The sequence below is a fragment of the Nerophis ophidion genome, linkage group LG26 (genome assembly GCF_033978795.1).
Source record: "Nerophis ophidion isolate RoL-2023_Sa linkage group LG26, RoL_Noph_v1.0, whole genome shotgun sequence".
Lineage (NCBI taxonomy): Eukaryota > Metazoa > Chordata > Actinopteri > Syngnathiformes > Syngnathidae > Nerophis > Nerophis ophidion.
The window spans coordinates 24,742,222-24,762,175 of record NC_084636.1 but is presented as its reverse complement, the minus strand read 5'-3'; the positions used below and the strand labels follow the sequence as shown (position 1 = coordinate 24,762,175).

Below are 19,954 nucleotides of genomic sequence, written 5' to 3'. Positions count from 1 at the left end.
AAACTAAATTGTACAACATGCAGCAACAATTTAAAAATAGAACAAAATGACATGTAACAAAAAATGTATGTTAATACTATGCTTAATAATAACAGATTTGTTTTAAATATATATTCACATTGTTTTACCTTTTTTAAAGAATATGTGCATCACAGCAAATCACCTGATGACGTCATATTGACCACGCCACACCACCACAGGTATTTTGGCAAGTTAGGGTATACCCTGCATTTAGAAATCTATGGAAAATTATAGCCATTAAATATGTGTATGCTTTATTATCCAATTAGTTGACTAATCGTTGACTAATAGATAGATAGTTAGGGACGGCGTGGCGCAGTGGGAGAGTGGCCGTGCGCAACCCGAGGGTCCCTGGTTCAAATCCCACCTAGTACCAACCTCGTCACGTCCGTTGTGTCCTGAGCAAGACACTTCACCCTTGCTCCTGATGGGTGCTGGTTGGCGCCTTGCATGGCAGCTCCCTCCATCAGTGTGTGTGAATGTGTGTGTGAATGGGTAAATGTGGAAGTAATGTCAAAGCGCTTTGAGTACCTTGAAGGTAGAAAAGCGCTATACAAGTACAACCCATTTATTTATTACTGCAAACTCTTGGTTCTCAAACAGTGGCTCCCTCTAGTGGTTCTCAAATGGATAAACTTAAGTGGTTTCATTTATATTCCATCCATCCATTTTCTACCGCTTATTCCCTTTTGGGGTCACGGGGGGCGCTGGCGCCTATCTCAGCTACAATCGGGCGGAAGGCGGGGTACACCCTGGACAAGTCGCCACCTCATCGCAGGGCCATCACAGATAGACAGACAACATTCACACACTAGGGCCAATTTAGTGTTGCCAATCAACCTATCCCCAGGTGCATGTCTTTGGAAGTGGGAGGAAGCCGGAGTACCCGGAGGGAACCCACACATTCACGGGGAGAACATGCAAACTCCACACAGAAAGATCCCCAGCCTGGATTTGAACCCAGGACTGCAGGAACTTCTTATTGTGAGCCAGACGCACTAACCCTCTGCCACCGTTTATATTGTTCAAGTTAAAGTCAAAGTACCAATGATGGTCGCGAAATGATTCTCTGCATTTGACCCATCACCCTTGATCACCCCCTGGTAGGTGAGGGGAGGAGTGACCAGCCGCAGTTGCCGCACCCGGGAATCATTTTTGGTGATTTAACCCCAAATTCCATACTTGCCAACCTTGAGACCTCCGATTTCAGGAGGTGGGGGCGTGGTTAAGAGGGGAGGAGTATATTTACAGCTAGAAAATTGCAGATTGGATTTTAACCTATTTAAAACATGACATCAAAAATATATTTATTGTGAGAAATCAAGATGATCAGTGTTTCCACAAAGATAAATATCATTAATTATTAATAACAGAGTTAAAGGTATATTGAGCAAAATGGCTATTTCTGGCAATTTATTTAAGTGTGTCACAATCTGGTAGCCCTTCGCATTAATCAGTACCCAAGAAGTAGCTCTTGGTTTCAAAAATGTTGGTGACCCCTGCCGTAGATGTTACTGTCAGATATGCAGGTACAGTAGATGGCAGTATTGTGCTGTTTAAGAGTGTCACAACATTGCTGTTTACGGCAGACAAACTGCTTTACGGGAGACGAAAACGTGACTGCTGTTGTTGTGTGTTGTTACTGCGCTGGGAGGACGTTAATGAAACTGCCTTAAAATAAATCCACATAAGAAACCAAGAACTCGCCCTCGATCATTCTACAGTTATAACGTCATTGGGCAGGCTCTCTGTTTATATTGTGGGAAAGCGGATGTGAAAGCAGGCTGTCGACACGTCACTCAGGTCTGCGTGAAGCTGGAGGGGGCGTGGCCTCCAGTCCTGAATTTCGGGAGAAAATTTGTCCCGGGAGGTTTTCGGGAGAGGCGCTGAATTTCGGGAGTTTCCCGGAAAATCTGGGAGGGTTGGCAAGTATGCCAAATTCCAACCCTTGATGCTGAGTGCCAAGCAGGGAGGAAATGGGTCCCATTTTTATAGTCTTTGGTATGACACGCCTGGGGTTTGAACTCACAACCTACCGATCTCAGGGCGGACACTCTAACCACTACAGTGTCTTCATGGATAATATCTATTATTATAATAACAAATTGATGGGAAATAAATTGTCCAATATGTATATTTTGTTGTGCAAAATTGCAGATTTAACAGAATAAAAACATGAAATTGCTAACCTGTGCGTCGTGGAGGACAGTTTGACAATCTGGGGAAATGTGCCTTTATATTCTTGTCAGTGACAAAGCAGGAAGGGGCTTGGACTATGCTCATATGAAACGCCTTGTCGTTCATTAAATGACATTTTACATGCGCTTCTTCGCGCAAAACGGGGTTCGCCCATCCGATCAGGACGTGATATGCGTATAAGGAGGGGCGGCCCTGGATATACACATGAAATAAATGTATGAAAGCAACCGTCATATTGTATTCAAATACATTTGTTTGTCTTCTCGAAATATTTACGATCAGGAATCGAGATTTTTATTTACATATGAAATGAAGTGAATTATATTCATATAGCGCTTTTCTCTATTGACTTAAAGCGCTTTACATAGTGAAACCCATTATCTAAGTTACATTTAAACCAGTTTGGGTGCCACTGGCAGCAGGTGTGTAAAGTGTCTTGCCCAAGGACACAACGGCAGCGACTAGGATGGCAAAAGAGGGGATCGAACCTGGAACCCTCAAGTTGCTGCCACGGCCACTCTACCAACCGAGTTATGACGTACCCCAATATATAAATAATTTCGTACATATTTTATCCTCATTTGTACATTTATTTTAAAACATCTAATAATAAGACTTGTTCTAGTAAAATAAAACAAATTCTAGAAAAAGACATAATAATTAGACCAGTGGTTCTCAACCTTTTTTCAGTGACGTACCCCCTGTGAACATTTTTTAATTCAAGTACCCTCTAATTAGAGCAAAGTATTTTTGGTTGAAAAAAAGAGATCAAGACGTAAAATACAGCACTATGTCATCAGTTTCTCCACTTTCGTTGTTCTTTGAACCTGTTCACTGCAATAATACAATGAAACTCTCTTCTATTTTTGAACTATTAAATTGTATAACAGTGCAAAATATTGCTTATTTGTAGTGTTCTTTCATGAGCTATTTGGAAAAAAAGATATAAAATAACTAAAAACTTTTTGAAAAATACACAACGTATTCAATTATAAATAAAGATTTCTACACATAGAAGTAGTCATCAACTTAAAGTGACCTCTTTGGGGATTCTAAACATTTTTTCACAAAAAAAAAAAAAAAATCTTTAACATCAATATTTATGGAACATGTCCACAAAAAAAAAATCTCTTTTCGGCGGCGAAAAGCGGCAGGAGTAAATGTGAACAAGGCACGCCGGAGCTGGCACAGGTGGTGACCGACTCCAGGACGGGACGCTCCTACTGTAAAGGCAAGCTTCTTGCTTCTTTTATTCTTTGGCTTTTAACACTACGTGAGTTGTGTGGTCCTCTGTTCTCTGTGTTTTTTATACACTTTGATTTCTATTTTACTGTTTTAATTGATTTTACCCTTTAAAATAGTTTTTACATCATATTTGTTTTTATATTGTTTTTATTGGTTTTATATTTATTTATTTTTTGTTTTTATTCAGTCATTGGTGGAGCATAATATATATATATATACTTTTTTTTAATTTTATTTTATTTATTTATTTTTTACAATTGTTTTTAACATGGCTGTGCAGCACTTTGGAAACGTTATTATTGTTTAAATGTGATATATAAATAAAGTGGATTGGATTGGATTGGATTGAACATTGAATATTGCATTGTTGTATTTTTTTCCCACAGTTTATGAACTTACATTCATATTTTGTTGAAGTATTATTCAATAGATATATTTATAAAGGATTTTTGAATATTTATTTTTAGAATATTTTTTTAAAATCTCACGTACCCCTTGGCATACCTTCAAGTACCCCCAGAGGTATGCGTACCCCCATTTGAGAACCGCTGATTTAGACTATATCCTCATAAATTTAACTGACAACATACTTCCACAGCTGTAAAAGTTTACTTGTTTTTTTTCTTTCAAAACATTATTCTGATAACATGTCTACTGCCTACTTTGTCTTGTTATATTCTTATTTTACTGTTATATTGTTATTCCCAATGTTTTTATTCTTTTTGTAATATTTCTCTATTTTGTTTCCATTTAAACCCCCATTATTTACTTTTTACTTTTTTCTTTAAATTGATCTCAACTCTGTACACTGCTGCTGGAATTTTAATTTTCCTGAAGGAACTCTCCTGAAGGAATCAATAAAGTACTATCTATCTATCTATGTATTTTTTTTTCTTACAATATTCCAACTGTAATTCTTGCAAAACGTCACTTTGGTACTTTTCTCAATATTATCTTATCATTGTAAAATGTTGATTTTATTTTCATGAAAATATTTTTTTTGCATGCATGCCATAATATTTTTGACTTCATCTTCATAAAGATATGATTTCACTCCTGTACTATCAATTATTTTAACTCACGGAGAGAAAAAAATTATAAAAAAGGCTCTTAGTAAATATGTGACTTACTGCAGGGACAGCCTAAGATTTTTTGCATATCGCTGTACATCATCATCATCATCATCATCATCATCATGCTCACGACTCACAAAGTGAAAGTTTCGTTGTATTTCGGCGCCCAGCTGTTGTTCTTGGACTTGGTGGCGTACTTTCTCTTCTTGTCACTCAGGTGCGGGCCGATAATGAAAACCTCCACAAAAGGTCGAAATATTCCCTGCGTCTGCCACCTCAGGTCGTTGGCGGCCACCACTGTCACCCAGAGAGAAAGAGGCAGACAGAAGGGAAGGTGAGGGAAAGTCTTTTATTCTAACAAAAGTACAAAATATTTCTCCTAAAAGATTCTCTTGGTAGTAGAATGAATGTACTATACCTGTCCAATTGCTATTGTTTCTGCACGATAACATCTTTCCTTGCAAAAGATTCAATATTTAATATTCCATTCAATTGCAATCATCTAAAGCAGGGGTGCCCACACTTTTTCTGCAGGCGAGCTACTTTTCAATTGACCAACTCGAGGGGATCTACCTCATTTATATATATCATTTATATTTATTTATTTATGAAAGAGACATTTTTGTAAACAAGTTAGATGTGTTTAATGATAATACAAGCATGTGTAACACATATGGATGTCTTTCTTTCACGAAGACAAGAATATAAGTTGGTGTATTACCTGATTCTGATGACTTGCATTGATTGGAATCAGACAGTAATGATGATAACGCCCACATTTTCAAATGGAGGAGAAAAAAAGTTGTCCTTTCTGTACAATACCACATGAAAGTGGTTGTTTTTCGGCATCTAATTCATCCAGCTTCCATACACTTTACAAGAAAAACATTGGCGGCAAATTCCGTAGCTTGCTTGATTGACATTCACAGCACCCGAGGGTCTTGTGAGATGACGCTGGCTGCTGCCAGTTCATTATTATGAAAAAATGACAGAGAGGAAGGTGAGAAACACTTTTTATTTCAACAGACTTTCGCGCCGTCCCTTCCGTCAAAACTCTAAAGGCCGACTGCACATTTCCTATCTTCACAATAAAAGCCCTGCTTCATGCTGCCTGCGCTAACAAAATAAGAGTCTCGGAAAGCTGGCGTGCACAAGTGATGTGCACGCCAGCTTTCTGAGGGATCGCTTGTGCACGCCAGTTTTCCGAGACTCTGTATTTAGTTAGCGCAGGCAGCATGAAGCAGGGCTTTTATTGTGAAGATAGAAAAAGGGCAGTCGGCCTTTAGAGTTTTGACGGAAGGTACGGCGCGAGAGTCTGTTGAAATAAAAAGTGTTTCTCGCCTTCCTCTCGGTCATATATTAATAATAATGATCTTGCAGCAGCCAGCGTCATCTCACAAGACCCTCCGGTACCGTGAATGTCATTTAAGTGACGTCTTGGTGAAGATTGATGTTCACTAATTTTTAAATCTTCACTAATTTTTAGGTCTATTTTTTTTAAAAAGCCTAGCTCGAGATCGACTGACATACCCCCCGCGGTCGACTGGTAGTTCGCGATCGACGTAATGGGCACCCCTGATGTAAAGCTATTTACACTTTATTCTTTAGTCTTATCCTTTATTGTTCAACAATAAAAGTACAAATTAATACTCACTCAAATTTGACTTAATTCTTTTAATAGTATGACTTTTATTTTTGTCAAAATTATGATGGAATTTTTGTATCATTTTAATGGATTCTCTTCCAGAAAGGGATTTGTTTCCTAAACGTAGGACTTTTTTCTTTGAAAAGAACTTTCAAAACCCAAAACCAGTGAAGTTGGCACATTGTGTAAATGGTAAAAATAAACAAAATACAATGATTTGCAAATCCTTTTCAACCTTTATTCAATTGAATAGACCGCAAAGGTAAGATACTTAATGTTCAAACTGGAAAACTTTATTTTTTGCAAATATTAGCTCATTTGGAATTTGATGCCTGGCAACATTTTTCAAAAAAGCTGGCACAAATGGCAAAAAAGACTGAGAAAGTTGGGGAATGCTCATGTGTTGTACATGGGCTTGATTTGATTTGCTCCACATCACACCACCCATGTTGACTCAGCTATTTTCTCAACAATAGCTTCATCTTTAAATTAAAGCTGCAAGCAGCGTTGGTCGGGTCCGCCTTTGGCCGCTGCCGCCGTGTCCCGAGTCCCGATCTTAGTCAGAACTACATAGAAGTTTTCATTTCATCACTCTACGACATTCCTAACAGAATTTACAAGCAATTTTGTCAGTTTTTTTTCCTAGGGGGAGCTAGAGCACAATTTTCATTTTTGGGGTTTGGTTTTTTATTGGATGGCAATTTTCACCACTCCTGATGTGTGTGTGTAAAATTTGGTGAGTTTTGAAGCATGTTAAGGGGGTCAAATTACAGATTGGCGTTTCTGGATGTTGTTGATAAATGGCTTTTGCTTGGCATAGTATAGCTTTAACTTGCACTTTGAAGCATGTTAAGGGGGTCAAATTATGGTGCGAAGGTGCGAGCGCGCCTTGGGCTGCTGCCCCCGAGCCCCACTGTCGAAGACGCCTTGGTGACACTATTTATTGAAACTCCAAAAGTCACGGCTGACATTTATTTTACTGCACTCAGATGCGCATTAAGCTCCAAGTTCGATCATTCGGTTTACTTCCGTGGCAAATTTAGGGACGTAACGATATGAAAATTTCATATCACTGTGGGCGGCATAGCTCGGTTGGAAGAGTGGCCGTGCCAGCAATTTGAGGGTTGCAGGTTCGATTCCCGCTTCCACCATCCTAGTCACTGCCGTTGTTTCCTTGGGCAAGACACTTTACCCACCTGCTCCCAGTGCCACCCACACTGGTATAAATGTAACTTAGATATTGGGTTTCACTATGTAAAGCGCTTTGAGTCACAAGAGAAAAGCGCTATATAAATATAATTCACTGTTATCGTGACCAAAATGACAACCGGTATTGTTGAATGTGTTAAAAAAGTACACACAGTCTTTTGAAATCATTTGACCAAGTTCTTACATTTTTTTAAATAATGAAAAAAATAGATAAACTGTTAGAAAACCCACATTTTTGTATGTTTTGTGTTTCTTAAGCTTCACCACTAGAGCCTTAGAATTGTATCTGTTTTAATGGCTAGCGTTAATTGTTTTAAATATTGGTTCGTACTGTAGCACTTTGGGATGTATTTAAATAAAAAGTGTGCAACAAATAACATCTACTATAAGTATTCATTATTTCTGAGGAGAGTTGTGGTGTCCTATTCTGTACAGCGGCGCTTGGACGCACCGTAAAAGACACCGTCTCATATTCCTCAGTTTAGAAGGCTCTTTGTTTCTTAATGGGGAAAGATATTAATGCCTCTTGTTTTTATGTTTAATTTTAAAATTTAATTTAATTGTATTTGTAATAATCAGTCCAACAAAATAATACACGTCCATCCATTTTCTACCGCTTGTCCCTTTCGGGGTCGTGGGTGGTGCTGGAGCCTATCTCAGCTGCATTCGATAATACAATCCTTATTCCAAAACCAAACCCGGGCCAGCAACATTCAGAATAGCAATCAACAGAGCAATTGAGAAGACAACACAAACATCACACAAAACAATCCAAAAGTAGTCCAAAAAAAATGCATAATATCAACAACAGTATCAATATAAATAATTCCAACATACCAAAGATCACAAATCCCTCATTTAAATTATCATTACAGCCATTTATAAAAATATAAAATAAAAACATTTAAAAAATGAATAATAGTGTCACAGTGGCTTACACTTGCATCACATCTCATAAGTTTGACAACACTGTGTCCAATACTTTCCACAAGGATAAAATAAGTCATATTTTAGGTTCACTTAATAGTTTAAACAAATTTAAATAAATGATCCCATATTCCAAGATATGACTCATTATCTAAACCACGGTATTTTTTCCGACTATAAGTCGCAATTTTTTTCATAGTTTGGCCGGGGGTGCGACTTATACTCAGGAGCGGCTTATGTGTGAAATTATTAACACTTTACCGTAAAATATCAAATAATATTATTTAGCTCATTCACGTAGGAGACTAGACGTATAAGATTTCATCAGATTTAGCAATTAGGAGTGACAGATTGTTTGGTAAACTTATAGAATGTTCTATATGTTATAGTTATTTGAATGACTCTTACCATATGTTACGTTAACATACCACTATTGTATATTTATTTTAATTTGTCTTTCAAATGTCTATTCTTGGTGTTGGGTTTTATCAAATAGATTTCCCCCCAAAAATGCGACTTATACTCCAGTGCGACTTATATATGTTTTTTTTTTCTTCTTTATTATGCATTTTCGGCAGGCGCGACTTATACTCCGGTGCGACTTATACTCCGGAAAATGCGGTAAATGCAGTTTTTTTCTTCTGATATAATTTCCAAAGCATGTGTATACCAGTCAGTATGAGTTGGACTATCAACATTTATCCCTTTTTTAAATATTACCCTTTTCGTTATGATGCATACTGGAAGAAATGCATTTTTACTCTTTGGTGACACGTTACTAAATTGATGCCTCTTGTTTTCATGTTAGCATTCAAGCTACCAAGAGTAACCTTGAACAATATTAATATTGTAAATCCCACTTTATTTATTGTCATGTACATTTTGGGTGTCCCGTACAGTAAAAAACTTTTTTTAGAATTCTATCGGACATTTGGGTCCCTTTTTTTTTCAGATACACAATATTAACCTTGAACAAGGCTTCACGGTGGCAGAGGGGTTAGTGCGTCTGACTCACAATACGAAGTTCCTACAGTCCTGGGTTCAAATCCAGGCTCGGGATCTTTCTGTGTGGAGTTTGCATGTTCTCCCCGTGAATGCGTGGGTTCCCTCCGGGTACTCCGGCTTCCTCCCACTTCCAAAAACATGCACCTGGGGATAGGTTGATTGGCAACACTAAATTGGCCCTAGTGTGTGAATGTGAGTGTGAATGTTGTCTGTCTATCTGTGTTGGCCCTGCGATGAGGTGGCGACTTGTCCAGGGTGTACCCTGCCTTCCGCCCGATTGTAGCTGAGATAGGCGCCAGCGCCCTCCGCGACCCCAAAAGGGAATAAGCGGTAGAAAAAGGATGGATGGATGGATGATTCGGAAAATGTATAAATCATATTGACATAACATGTTTCGGTTAATAGCGATTCTATCTTCATTCGTCGTTATTCATACCGTATTTCCTTTAATTGCTGCCGGGGCGCTAATTAATTTAAAACATCTTCTCACTCCTGCGCTTACCAAAGGCATGCGGTAAAAGTAAGCATGAGCTAATTATTTTAAAACCTCTTCTCACTCCAGCACTTACCAAAGGCATGCAGTAAAAATTTGAGCGTGATGTAAACTTGGACCTTAAATCCTACTGAATAGCTTTTTAATCTCATTCCCTTTATGCGATTTCAAATTACCGCCCCCCCGCGACCCCCAAAAAAGGTAATAAGCGGTAGAAAATGGATGGATGGATGGAACCTTGAACAATAAAACACTGAATATTAACAACACGTGAACATCGCTCTTCTTTTACTTCTGAGACCAGCTTCTCCATAGACATCTTTTAAAACACAACAAAAATGTAACAAACAGCGAAATATGAACGCAAAGGGTAATAAACACCTGCAATATGATATATTATCACTTTTATACAGACATTTGTTGTAATAATGTCTCTGTTGCTGACACGTATTTCAGGTTGACTGCTCTGAAAACAAACCCCGCCCACTCTTTGTTCCTGGTTCGAGCTGCTGGAACGTAGATTACCCTAATAACTCCTATAACACTCAAAAGCGTAGTTCAAGACTCACGGTCATTCAAAAACAGCGCCGCACATCATAATGGCGGCTACAGTTTTGATGTTAAGGGTCTAAAAAAAAAAATGACTGATTAAAAATTGGGCTTCACGGTGGCAGAGGGGTTAGTGCGTCTGCCTCACAATACGAAGGTCCTGCAGTCCTGGGTTCAATTCCAGGCTGAGGATCTTTCTGTGTGGAGTTTGCATGTTCTCCCCGTGAATGCGTGGGTTCCCTCCGGGTACTCCGGCTTCCTCCCACTTCCAAAGACATGCACCTGGGGATAGGTTGATTGGCAACACTAAAATTGGCCCTAGTGTGTGAATGTGAGTGTGAATGTTGTCTGTCTATCTGTGTTGGCCTTGTGGTGAGGTGGCGTCTTGTCCAGGGTGTACCCCGCCTTCCGCCCGATTGTAGCTGAGATAGGCGCCAGCGCCCCCCGCGACCCCGAAAGGAAATAAGCGGTAGGAAATGGATGGATGATTAAAAATTTTAATGGGCTGTATTTTGCCCAGGTCTGTGCTGATCTAACCACAGGGTGCTCCTTAATAAACATGTCTGACACAAACATACCATTTGGCTAATTGTTCAAAATGATCTCCTGAATACCACTGCAAAAAGTCAATGTTCAAAAACAAGAAAAAACAAAAAATGAGGGGTATTTTATTTGAACTAAGCAAAATTATCTGCCAATAGAACAAGAAAAGTTGGCTCGTCAAGACTTTCCAAAATAAGGAAAATTAGCTAACCTCAATGAACCCAAAAATACCTAATAACAAGTGCACTTTTCTTGGTAGAAAAAAAAAACGGACCTTTTTGCTCTATATGTTGAAAAATATTTTTAAATTAAGTAAATGCTTGTGCTATTATCTTGACATAATGATCTGCGCTAGGCATCATGTTTTTTTTTTTCATGCTTGAAGTAAGAAATGTTTTATACCTGTGAGTGTTGATGACACAGCTTTGCATCAGTTGATATTCTAGTTTAAAGCATGTTTTACTCAACATGGTTCATCAAATAGCAGGTCCATTCTATGTGTCATACTTGATCATTTCGCGATATTGCCATATTTTTGCTGAAAGGATTTAGTAGAGAACATCAACGATAAAGTTCGCAACTTTAGGTCGCTAATAAAAAAGCCTTGCCTTTACCGGAAGTAGCAGACTATGTGCGCGTGACGTCACGGGTTGTAGGGCTCCTCACATCCTCACATTGTTTACAATCAGCCAGCAGCAGCTAGAGCTATTCGGACCGAGAAAGCGCCAATTTCCCCATTAATTTGAGCGAGGATGAAAGATTCATGGATGAGGAAATTTAGAGTGAAGGACTAGAAAAAATTAAAATAAAGATGTTATAAGACACATTTACTAGGATAATTCTGGAAAATCCCTTATCTGCCTATTGTGTTGCTAGTGTTTTAGTGAGATTAAATAGTACCTGAAAGTCGGAGGGGTGTGGCCACGGGTGTGTTGACGCCAGAGTCTCTGAGGGAAGCCACGCAGCTGCAGCAGGACGGAAGCTCTGCTGATGTCTCCGGTAAGAGGCGACTTATTACCATTTTCCCACCGAAAACTGCCGCTTGACATGTAGTCGGGATCCACGTTCGCTTGACCGCTCTGATCCATAGTAAAGCTTCATTTTCGGGAATTTTAAACAAGGAAACACCGCCTGTGTTTGTGCGGCTAAAGGCTAAAAGCTTCCCACCTCCATCTTTCTACTTTGACTTCTCCATTATTAATTGAACAAACTGCAAAAGATTCAGCAACACAGAAGTCCAAAATACTGTGTAATTACGCGATTAAAGCAGACTACTTATAGCTTGGATCGGGCTGGAAAATAATGTCCGCTACAACCGGTGACGTCAAACGCACGCGTCATCAACAAGAAACTCCACGGGAAATTTAAAACTGTAATTTAGTAAACTAAACCGGCCGTATTGGCATGTGTTGCAAGGTTAATATTTCATCATTGATATATAAACTATCAGACTGCGTGGTGGGTAGTAGTGGGTATCAGTAGGCCTTTAAAACAAGTAAAACAGTAACATAAAATCTGCTAAGTGAGAAGAATGATCTTATCTGAGAGAAAATAAGCAGAGATGACCCTTATTTTAGGTTTTTCATCTTACTTAGATTTCAGTCTTTTGCACTGCAGCTGTGCTTTCCCCCAGTGCACGTAAGGTCATCGCCATGACAACTGCATAGTACTACGCTCTCCTTTACAGCCTGCGGTCGGCGATCACGCTCCACTTCACATGTTGTAAAAATGGAGGAATGACCTTACCTTTCACAGTGACCTTGTGCTCGCCAGTGTTGGGGTGAGTGAAGATTTCCACGTGGATGGACACCTCTCCCACAGCATCGTCCACCCCAGATCCTGGTGGGGCACAAGACACACACACAGTTGGCAAATGACTCCTCTTTCAGGCGACCAAACACGAACATGAAGCCGCTTCAAGTTTCCTCTTCCAAGTCCGAGGTGAGGATTTTAGTGCAATTTGGTTCATGCACAGGACATGTTGCAGAAGGACTACTGGCAGAGTCACTGGGCTTCTTGTGCACGTGAGGAAGTGCAGATGTGGACAGTGTGAGTGCGACTACTTCCATGGTGATATTTCCACCTGCTGTTTCCCACTACCTCAATCTGCACTAGCTGTCACGCTCCTTTGATGAGATCACACTGAGTTCTGGGGACAGAAGGTTTGCTCGTTGCAGTGGCGGAAAACAAACTAACGCGTAAGACACCGGCAAAAAAGGACAAAAACTGAACTCCCCAGCAAAAAAAATAATTTTTGAAATTTACGGTATTTTCCAGACCATTGGGCACACCGGATTATAAGGCGAACTGACGACGAGCGGGTCTATTCAGGTCTATTTTTATATAGAAGGCACATCAAATTATATGATGCATTTAAGAAGTCATATTGTTATTATTTTTTTCTAAATGTAAAACACTTCCTTGTGGCCTACATAACATGAAATGGTGGTTCTTTGGTCAAAATGTTGCATGGATTATGTCTTGCAGATCATCTTCAAGCCGCTTTCTGACAGTCGCTTCCGGATGCGACGTTTTGTGGGCGGTCTTATTTACGTGGCTCACCTTCGGCAGCGACTTCTCCCCGTCATCTTTGTTGTAACGGTGTAGCGTGCAAGGACGGGAGTGGAAGAAGTGTCAAAAGATGGAGCTAACTGTTTTAATGACATTCGGACTTTACTTCAATCAATAAAAGAGCAGAATCTCCTCATACGAAAACAACACAGGAAATGTTTCCCATGAAAAACCGCCCGACCAGAAGTCTCTAATAACTAAAGTTCCTTGGGTGAATAATGTAAACTCACTACACCGGTGTGTTTTAGCGCTTTCATGGCGAGTTTACTGACATATATAAGTAAGAAATGTACACTACTTTATATTACAAATGGGAACAGCGGAGGATGAATGTCATATAACAAGAAGATAGAGAAAAAGAAGAAGCTTATCGACTATGTTGTCGTCATGGACTACAAAGGCGGATGAGCGCAATTTTTCAGGCTTTATACAAATCCCAAATACAGATCAGCAGGTACCAGAAGGTAAAACAAATTTTTGATTTTGCACAATATTGCGAAACAAAACGCCAGATAATATGTCTTACCTTATACACACACCATAATAATACTCGTATGTTGAAGTACAGTACAATCCATCAAGTGGTGCGGCTTCGTAGCTTACCAAAGTCGTACTAAAACATTTTGATAGATTTTTCAGCGCCGTGTCTAATGTTCTATATGTTCAATGGAACATATAAAATGTTGGTGTTGTTTACTTGAGTCATATTGCCATCATAGTGCATTCTACGCATACCACCTATCGTTACACCATGTACCAAATAAATTTGCTTCGAGGTCGGTAGGTAAAACCAGAATGATTCTGTACATTAGGCACACCGGGTTATAAGGCGCAATGTCGGAATTTGAGAAAAAACATTATTTTAAGTCGCCTTATATTCCGGAAAATACGGTAAGCGAAATAAGTATAGTGTTTGGAGTCGACCGACATTGCAGGAGGAAGAAAAAGTGAGTGGAGGGAAGGCCAGGGGGGTTGAAATGAAAAAAAAAAAAAAAGTAAAAAGAGGCAGATACAGATATACGTCAAAATGCAGATAATCGGTCGGTCTCTACTAGAGAGAGGGAAGTAAAGAAATGATAAATGGGTTGTACTTGTATAGCGCTTTTCTACCTTCAAGGTACTCAAAGCGCTTTGACACTATTTCCACATTTACCCATTCACACACACATTCACACACTGATGGAGGGAGCTGCCATGCAAGGCGCCAACCAGCACCCATCAGGAGCAAGGGTGAACTGTCTTGCTCAGGACACAACGGACGTGACGAGGTTGGTACTAGGTGGGATTTGAACCAGGGACCCTCGGGTTGCGCACGGCCACTCTCCTCACTGCGCCACACCGTCCCAAAAATTAGTAAATGCGCAGGTAAGGTGAGGACATGCTCAGATGGGTGGAGACACGTCAACACATTATTACTTTCCTAGGGGAAACCAAGGGAACTAAACTCTGTTTTTATTACATCGACACTGAATGTGACCTGCAAACTATTCCAGAAGATGCGGCGACAGACGGATATTCATTTTCACTTTTTTAACTAGTGGCTTTGTTCCGTCAACATGAGCTTGGTGGTGGTGAATACCAGCAGCCTGCCTGTGTTTGTGTGTGTGTGTGTGTGTTGTTGCAGCCGGCCGCCTACTAAACAAGGTGTCGGTGGGAGTGAGGCGGCAGTGAGTGTTCCTGGCATGTTTTCTGGCGTTCGGCTCTCATCTCGTCTCTCCGAGGAGGATTATTGGATTGTGGCTCTCGCTGCCAACTTCCAACAAGACCAAAGAGAGCAGTAGGCGTCCATCTGGACCGCTCCACTTGATGGAAAAGCCCTGAGAAACAAGTAAACCTAAGCAATTTTATTTAGCTTTTTTTTTTAAATTATTTTTAAAAAACAATGATGGCTCAAGCTCCCGTTTAGTGGCGTTTGTTAAAAATACATTCCTGATGGTTTCTGTTAGTGGAACAACAATAACTGGTTTGATTTCCTTACCAAAGTACTTTTGTATCCATTAATAAGTCAACCAGTTGGACACAGCTAACTTCTCACACATTTGTTATTATATACAAGGGGTCACCAACACAGTGCCCGCGGGCACCAGGTAGCCCGTAAGGACCAGATGAGTCGCCCGCTGGCCTGTTCTAAAAATAGCTCAAATAGCAGCACTTACCAGTGAGCTGCTTCTGTTTTTTCAATTGTATTTATTTACTAGCAAGCTGGTCTCGCTTTGCTCGACATTTTTAATTCTAAGAGAGACAAAACTCAAATAGAATTTGAAAATCCCAGAAAATATTTCAAAGACTTGGTTTTCACTTGTTTAAATAAATTAATTTTTATTTTTTTACTTTGCTTCTTATAACTTTCAGGAAGACAATTTTAGAGAAAAAATAAAACCTTAAAAATTATTTTAGAATTTTTAAACATATATACCTTTTTTACCTTTTAAATTCCTTCCTCTTCTTTCCTGACAATTTAAATCAATGTTCAAGTATTTTTTTATTATTGTGAAGAATAATACATTTTAAATTAATAAATTTTAGCTTCTGTTTTTTCGACGAAGAATATTTGTGAAATATTTCTTCAAACTTATGATTAAAATTCAAAAAAAATATTTTGGAAAATCTAGAAAATCTGTATAATCAAATCTAAATCTTATTTCAAATTCTTTTGAATTTCTTTTAAAATTTTTGTTCTGGAAAATCTAGAAGAAATAAGGATTTGTCTTTGTTAGAAATATAGCTTGGTCCAATTTGTTATATATTTTAACAAAAGACAGATTGTATTTTAACCTATTCAAAACATGTAATCAAAATTTTAAAATCAATCTTAATCAGGAAAAATTACTAATGATGTTCCATAAATTCTTTTTATTTTTTTCCAAAAAGATTCGAATTAGCTAGTTTTTCTCTTCATTTTTTTCAGTTGAATTTTGAATTTTAAAGAGTCGAATTGAAGATGAACTATGTTTCAAAATTTAATCTTATTTTTTTTCGTGTTTTCTCCTCTTTTAAACCATTAATTTATTCTCTACAAAAAAACTTCCCGTAAAAGGAAATAAAATGTACGACGAAATGACAGACAGAAATACATATATTTTTTTAAATATATAGATTTATTTATTAAAGGTAAATTGAGCAAATTGGCTATTTCTGGCAATTTATTTAAGTGTGTATCAAACTGGTAGCCCTTCGCACACAGTTTTATCTGCCACTAAAAGTGCATGTCGCGCCCCACACACAAACATCTTCCTTCTAAGACATCTGGCACATGCAGATGTCCTGTAAATAGTTTGAGCTGTAAATATAACAAAACGTGTTCCACCAGTGTTACTTCTAAGATAATCTCGTTACATGCTGATGACAAGAAAATATTGCCATTATCGAATGTTTTTGAGGGACCAAATTTAACAAATGAAAAGCTTGTTTTGGATCTAAGAGCAGTAGTTTCTGTAAGAAAACCATCAAACCCTACGTTCACTGTCCTCTTGCAGCAGCCATGCAGGAAATGTACACTTGAATGACCAAAAAGAAGGGTTTCCTCCATATTGCCAACATACCTGTGGGCGTGGTCAATATCACATCATATAAATTATGATGCATACATCATAAATTCTGGACTACAAGCCGCTACTTTTTCCGTACGCTTTAAAACCATCGGCTTTAAAAACGGTGTTGCTTATATGTGGAATTTTCTTCGCTAACGGCCATAATGTTTTGTATTCAATAGTTGTCATTCAACTCAAGCAGAGACACTGAAATGGTGTGTTATTGCTTGTGCTACGGCGCCATCTTTTGGACGAGTTCGCTCACTGCAGGTGTTGCTTGTTAAAAATGTACTTAATGCCTTAAACCAGGGGTCTCCAAACTACAGCCGGATCCTGCCCGGCTGCCAAAATCAATTACATTAGAAGGAAATCATGTGGGATCCCAACAGACTTTAGATCGGGTAGGAAACTCACAACTTGGTTGTCTGTTTCAGTCCACCTTCAAGAACTAAAATAATGGTAGGATCAGCCTTTAGCTTTTTGTTAACATGTTTGACTAAATATTTAAGTAACATACAGTACAGGCCAACAGTTTGGACACACCTTCCCCACATTAAATGTGTTTTCTTTATTTTCATGACTATTTACATTGTAGATTGTCACTGAAGGCATACAAACTTTGAATGAACACATGTACTTAACAAAAAAAGGTGAAATAACTGAAAACATGTTTTCTTCAAAATAGCCACCCTTTGCTCTGATTACTGCTTTGCACACTCTTGACATTCTCTCGATGAGCTTCAAAAGGTAGTCACCTGAAATGATTTTTTTTTTACTTCATAGCTGTGCTTGAAGCTCATCGAGAGAATGCCAAGAGTGTGCAAAGGGTGGCTATTTTGAAGAAACTAGAGCAGGGGTGTCAAACTCATTCCAGATCGGGGGCCACATGGAGAAATATCTACTCCCAAGTGGGCCGGACTGGTAAAATAACGGCATGATAACTTGGAAATAAAGACAACTTGTGATTGTTTTCTTGGTTTAAAAATAGAACAAGAAAATCATCATTATGTTGTTTTTTTTTTTTTTTTACACTTTCATGTCACGTTTAGATAGATAGATAGATAGATAGACGGATAGATAGATAGATGGATAGATGGATAGATGGATAGATGGATAGATGGATAGATGGATAGATGGATAGATGGATAGATGGATAGATGGATAGATGGATAGATGGATAGATGGATAGATGGATAGATGGATAGATGGATAGATGGATAGATGGATAGATGGATAGATGGATAGATGGATAGATGGATAGATGGATAGATGGATAGATAGATAGATAGATAGATGGATAGATGGATAGATGGATAGATGGATAGATAGATAGATAGATAGATAGATGGATAGATAGATAGATAGATAGATAGATAGAATTTTGTTGATTCCTTCAGGAGAGTTCCCTCAGGAAAATTAAAATGTATTGATGTTAAAGTTTAATAGTATTCTATGTTTTTTTGACAATATTTAGACTTTCTGAATAAATTACGTGATAAATGTTCATAGTCAACTCATTGATGTTCATTTTCAGTCTATCAATATAAAAAAATAATAGCAAAATCAAATTACGGGACGCTATTTATGTAGTTTGATTATTTTCCTCGATTGGTGCACTAACATCATGTGATTTTTTTTATTTTTATTTTTTTTACATATGTAGCATCATCGACAAAAATACAAAGAATTGCTATTGTGACATCTTGTGGACACATTTATAACAGCAGTTTCTTTTATTCAAAAATTCCGGCTTATTTTTATACTTAGCGAACTCATCCGGATAAAACCTGTCCGCGGCCGTACGTTTGACACCCCTGGATTAGAGTATAGAACACGTTTTCATTTATTTCACCTTTTTTTTTGCTTAAGTACATAACTCCACACGTGTTCGTTCATAGTTTTGATGCCTTCAGTGGCAATCTACAATGTGAATACTCATGAAAATAAAGAAAACGCAGTGAATGAGGATAAGGTGTGTCCAAACTTTTGGCCTGTACTGTATTTTCATGTAATGAGCTATTATTGTTCTCGGTGAAGCTTTCAGGACAACATTAGTCTGGTTTCTCTTGCCATGTTCAAATCACCTCCTTCTGTAAGAACTATCCAGTGAAAGTAAATTATTATTATCCAATATTACAGTCAATATTTCCATCCCTTGTGGACAAATACTGTACCGGTGAAACACAACAGATTCTCTCTCGCCTACTGTAATCACTTCATATATTTCGCTCTTGAATGTGAGTGGGTGTCCTTTTGACACTAATCCAACTAGCAGAAATCAGAGCACATGACCTGCGCGGCCGTTTGTGATTGGTTCAGGATGAGTAGAGCAAACCTCGGCTCACATCACCACTATGAGAAGATCCATCATCATATTCCTAACAAGCCTGGCTCGCTGGTAAATGCACAATGGAGTGTCACCCAAACCCCCGTCAGCTCTTTTCCCTCGCCCACGCACACACACTCGCTCGGCCCTCGGGGCCCTTAAAGGCCTACTGAAACCCACTACTACCCACCACGCAGTCTGATAGTTTATATATCAATGATGAAATATTAACATTGCAACACATGCCAATACGGCCTTTTTAGTTTACTCAATTGCAATTTTACATTTCCCGGCGTTTTTTCTTGAAAACGTCGCGTAATGATGACGTGTACGCGTGACGTCACGGGGCTGTTAGGAAATATGAGCGCTGAACACACACACAGCTAAAAGTCGTCTGCTTTAATTGCATAATTACACAGTATTTATGGAGATCTGTGTTGCTGAATCCTTTGCAATTTGTTCAATTAATATTAGAGAAGTCAAAGTAGAAAGATGGAGTTGGGAAGCTTTAGTCTTTAGCCACACAAACACGGTGATTCCTTGTTTAAAATTCACGGAGGTGAAACTTTACTATGGATCACAGCGAACATGGATCCCAACCGAATGTCAACCAGCAGG

The 19,954-nt window shown here is 38.7% G+C and overlaps 1 protein-coding gene across 1 annotated transcript in view; it reads right to left on the bottom strand.

Annotated features, from left to right (window-relative positions):
• LOC133543606 (protein unc-13 homolog A-like) overlaps positions 1–19,954 on the bottom strand; it is a 123,900-nt gene that overhangs the window by 2,919 nt on the left and 101,027 nt on the right. Inside the window, exons 34-35 of the mRNA XM_061888284.1 lie at positions 12,656–12,748; positions 4,676–4,835 (exon numbers count right to left, since the gene is read on the bottom strand). Coding sequence (XP_061744268.1) covers positions 4,676–4,835; positions 12,656–12,748 — 253 coding nt within the window. The remainder of the gene's footprint in view (positions 1–4,675; positions 4,836–12,655; positions 12,749–19,954) is intronic.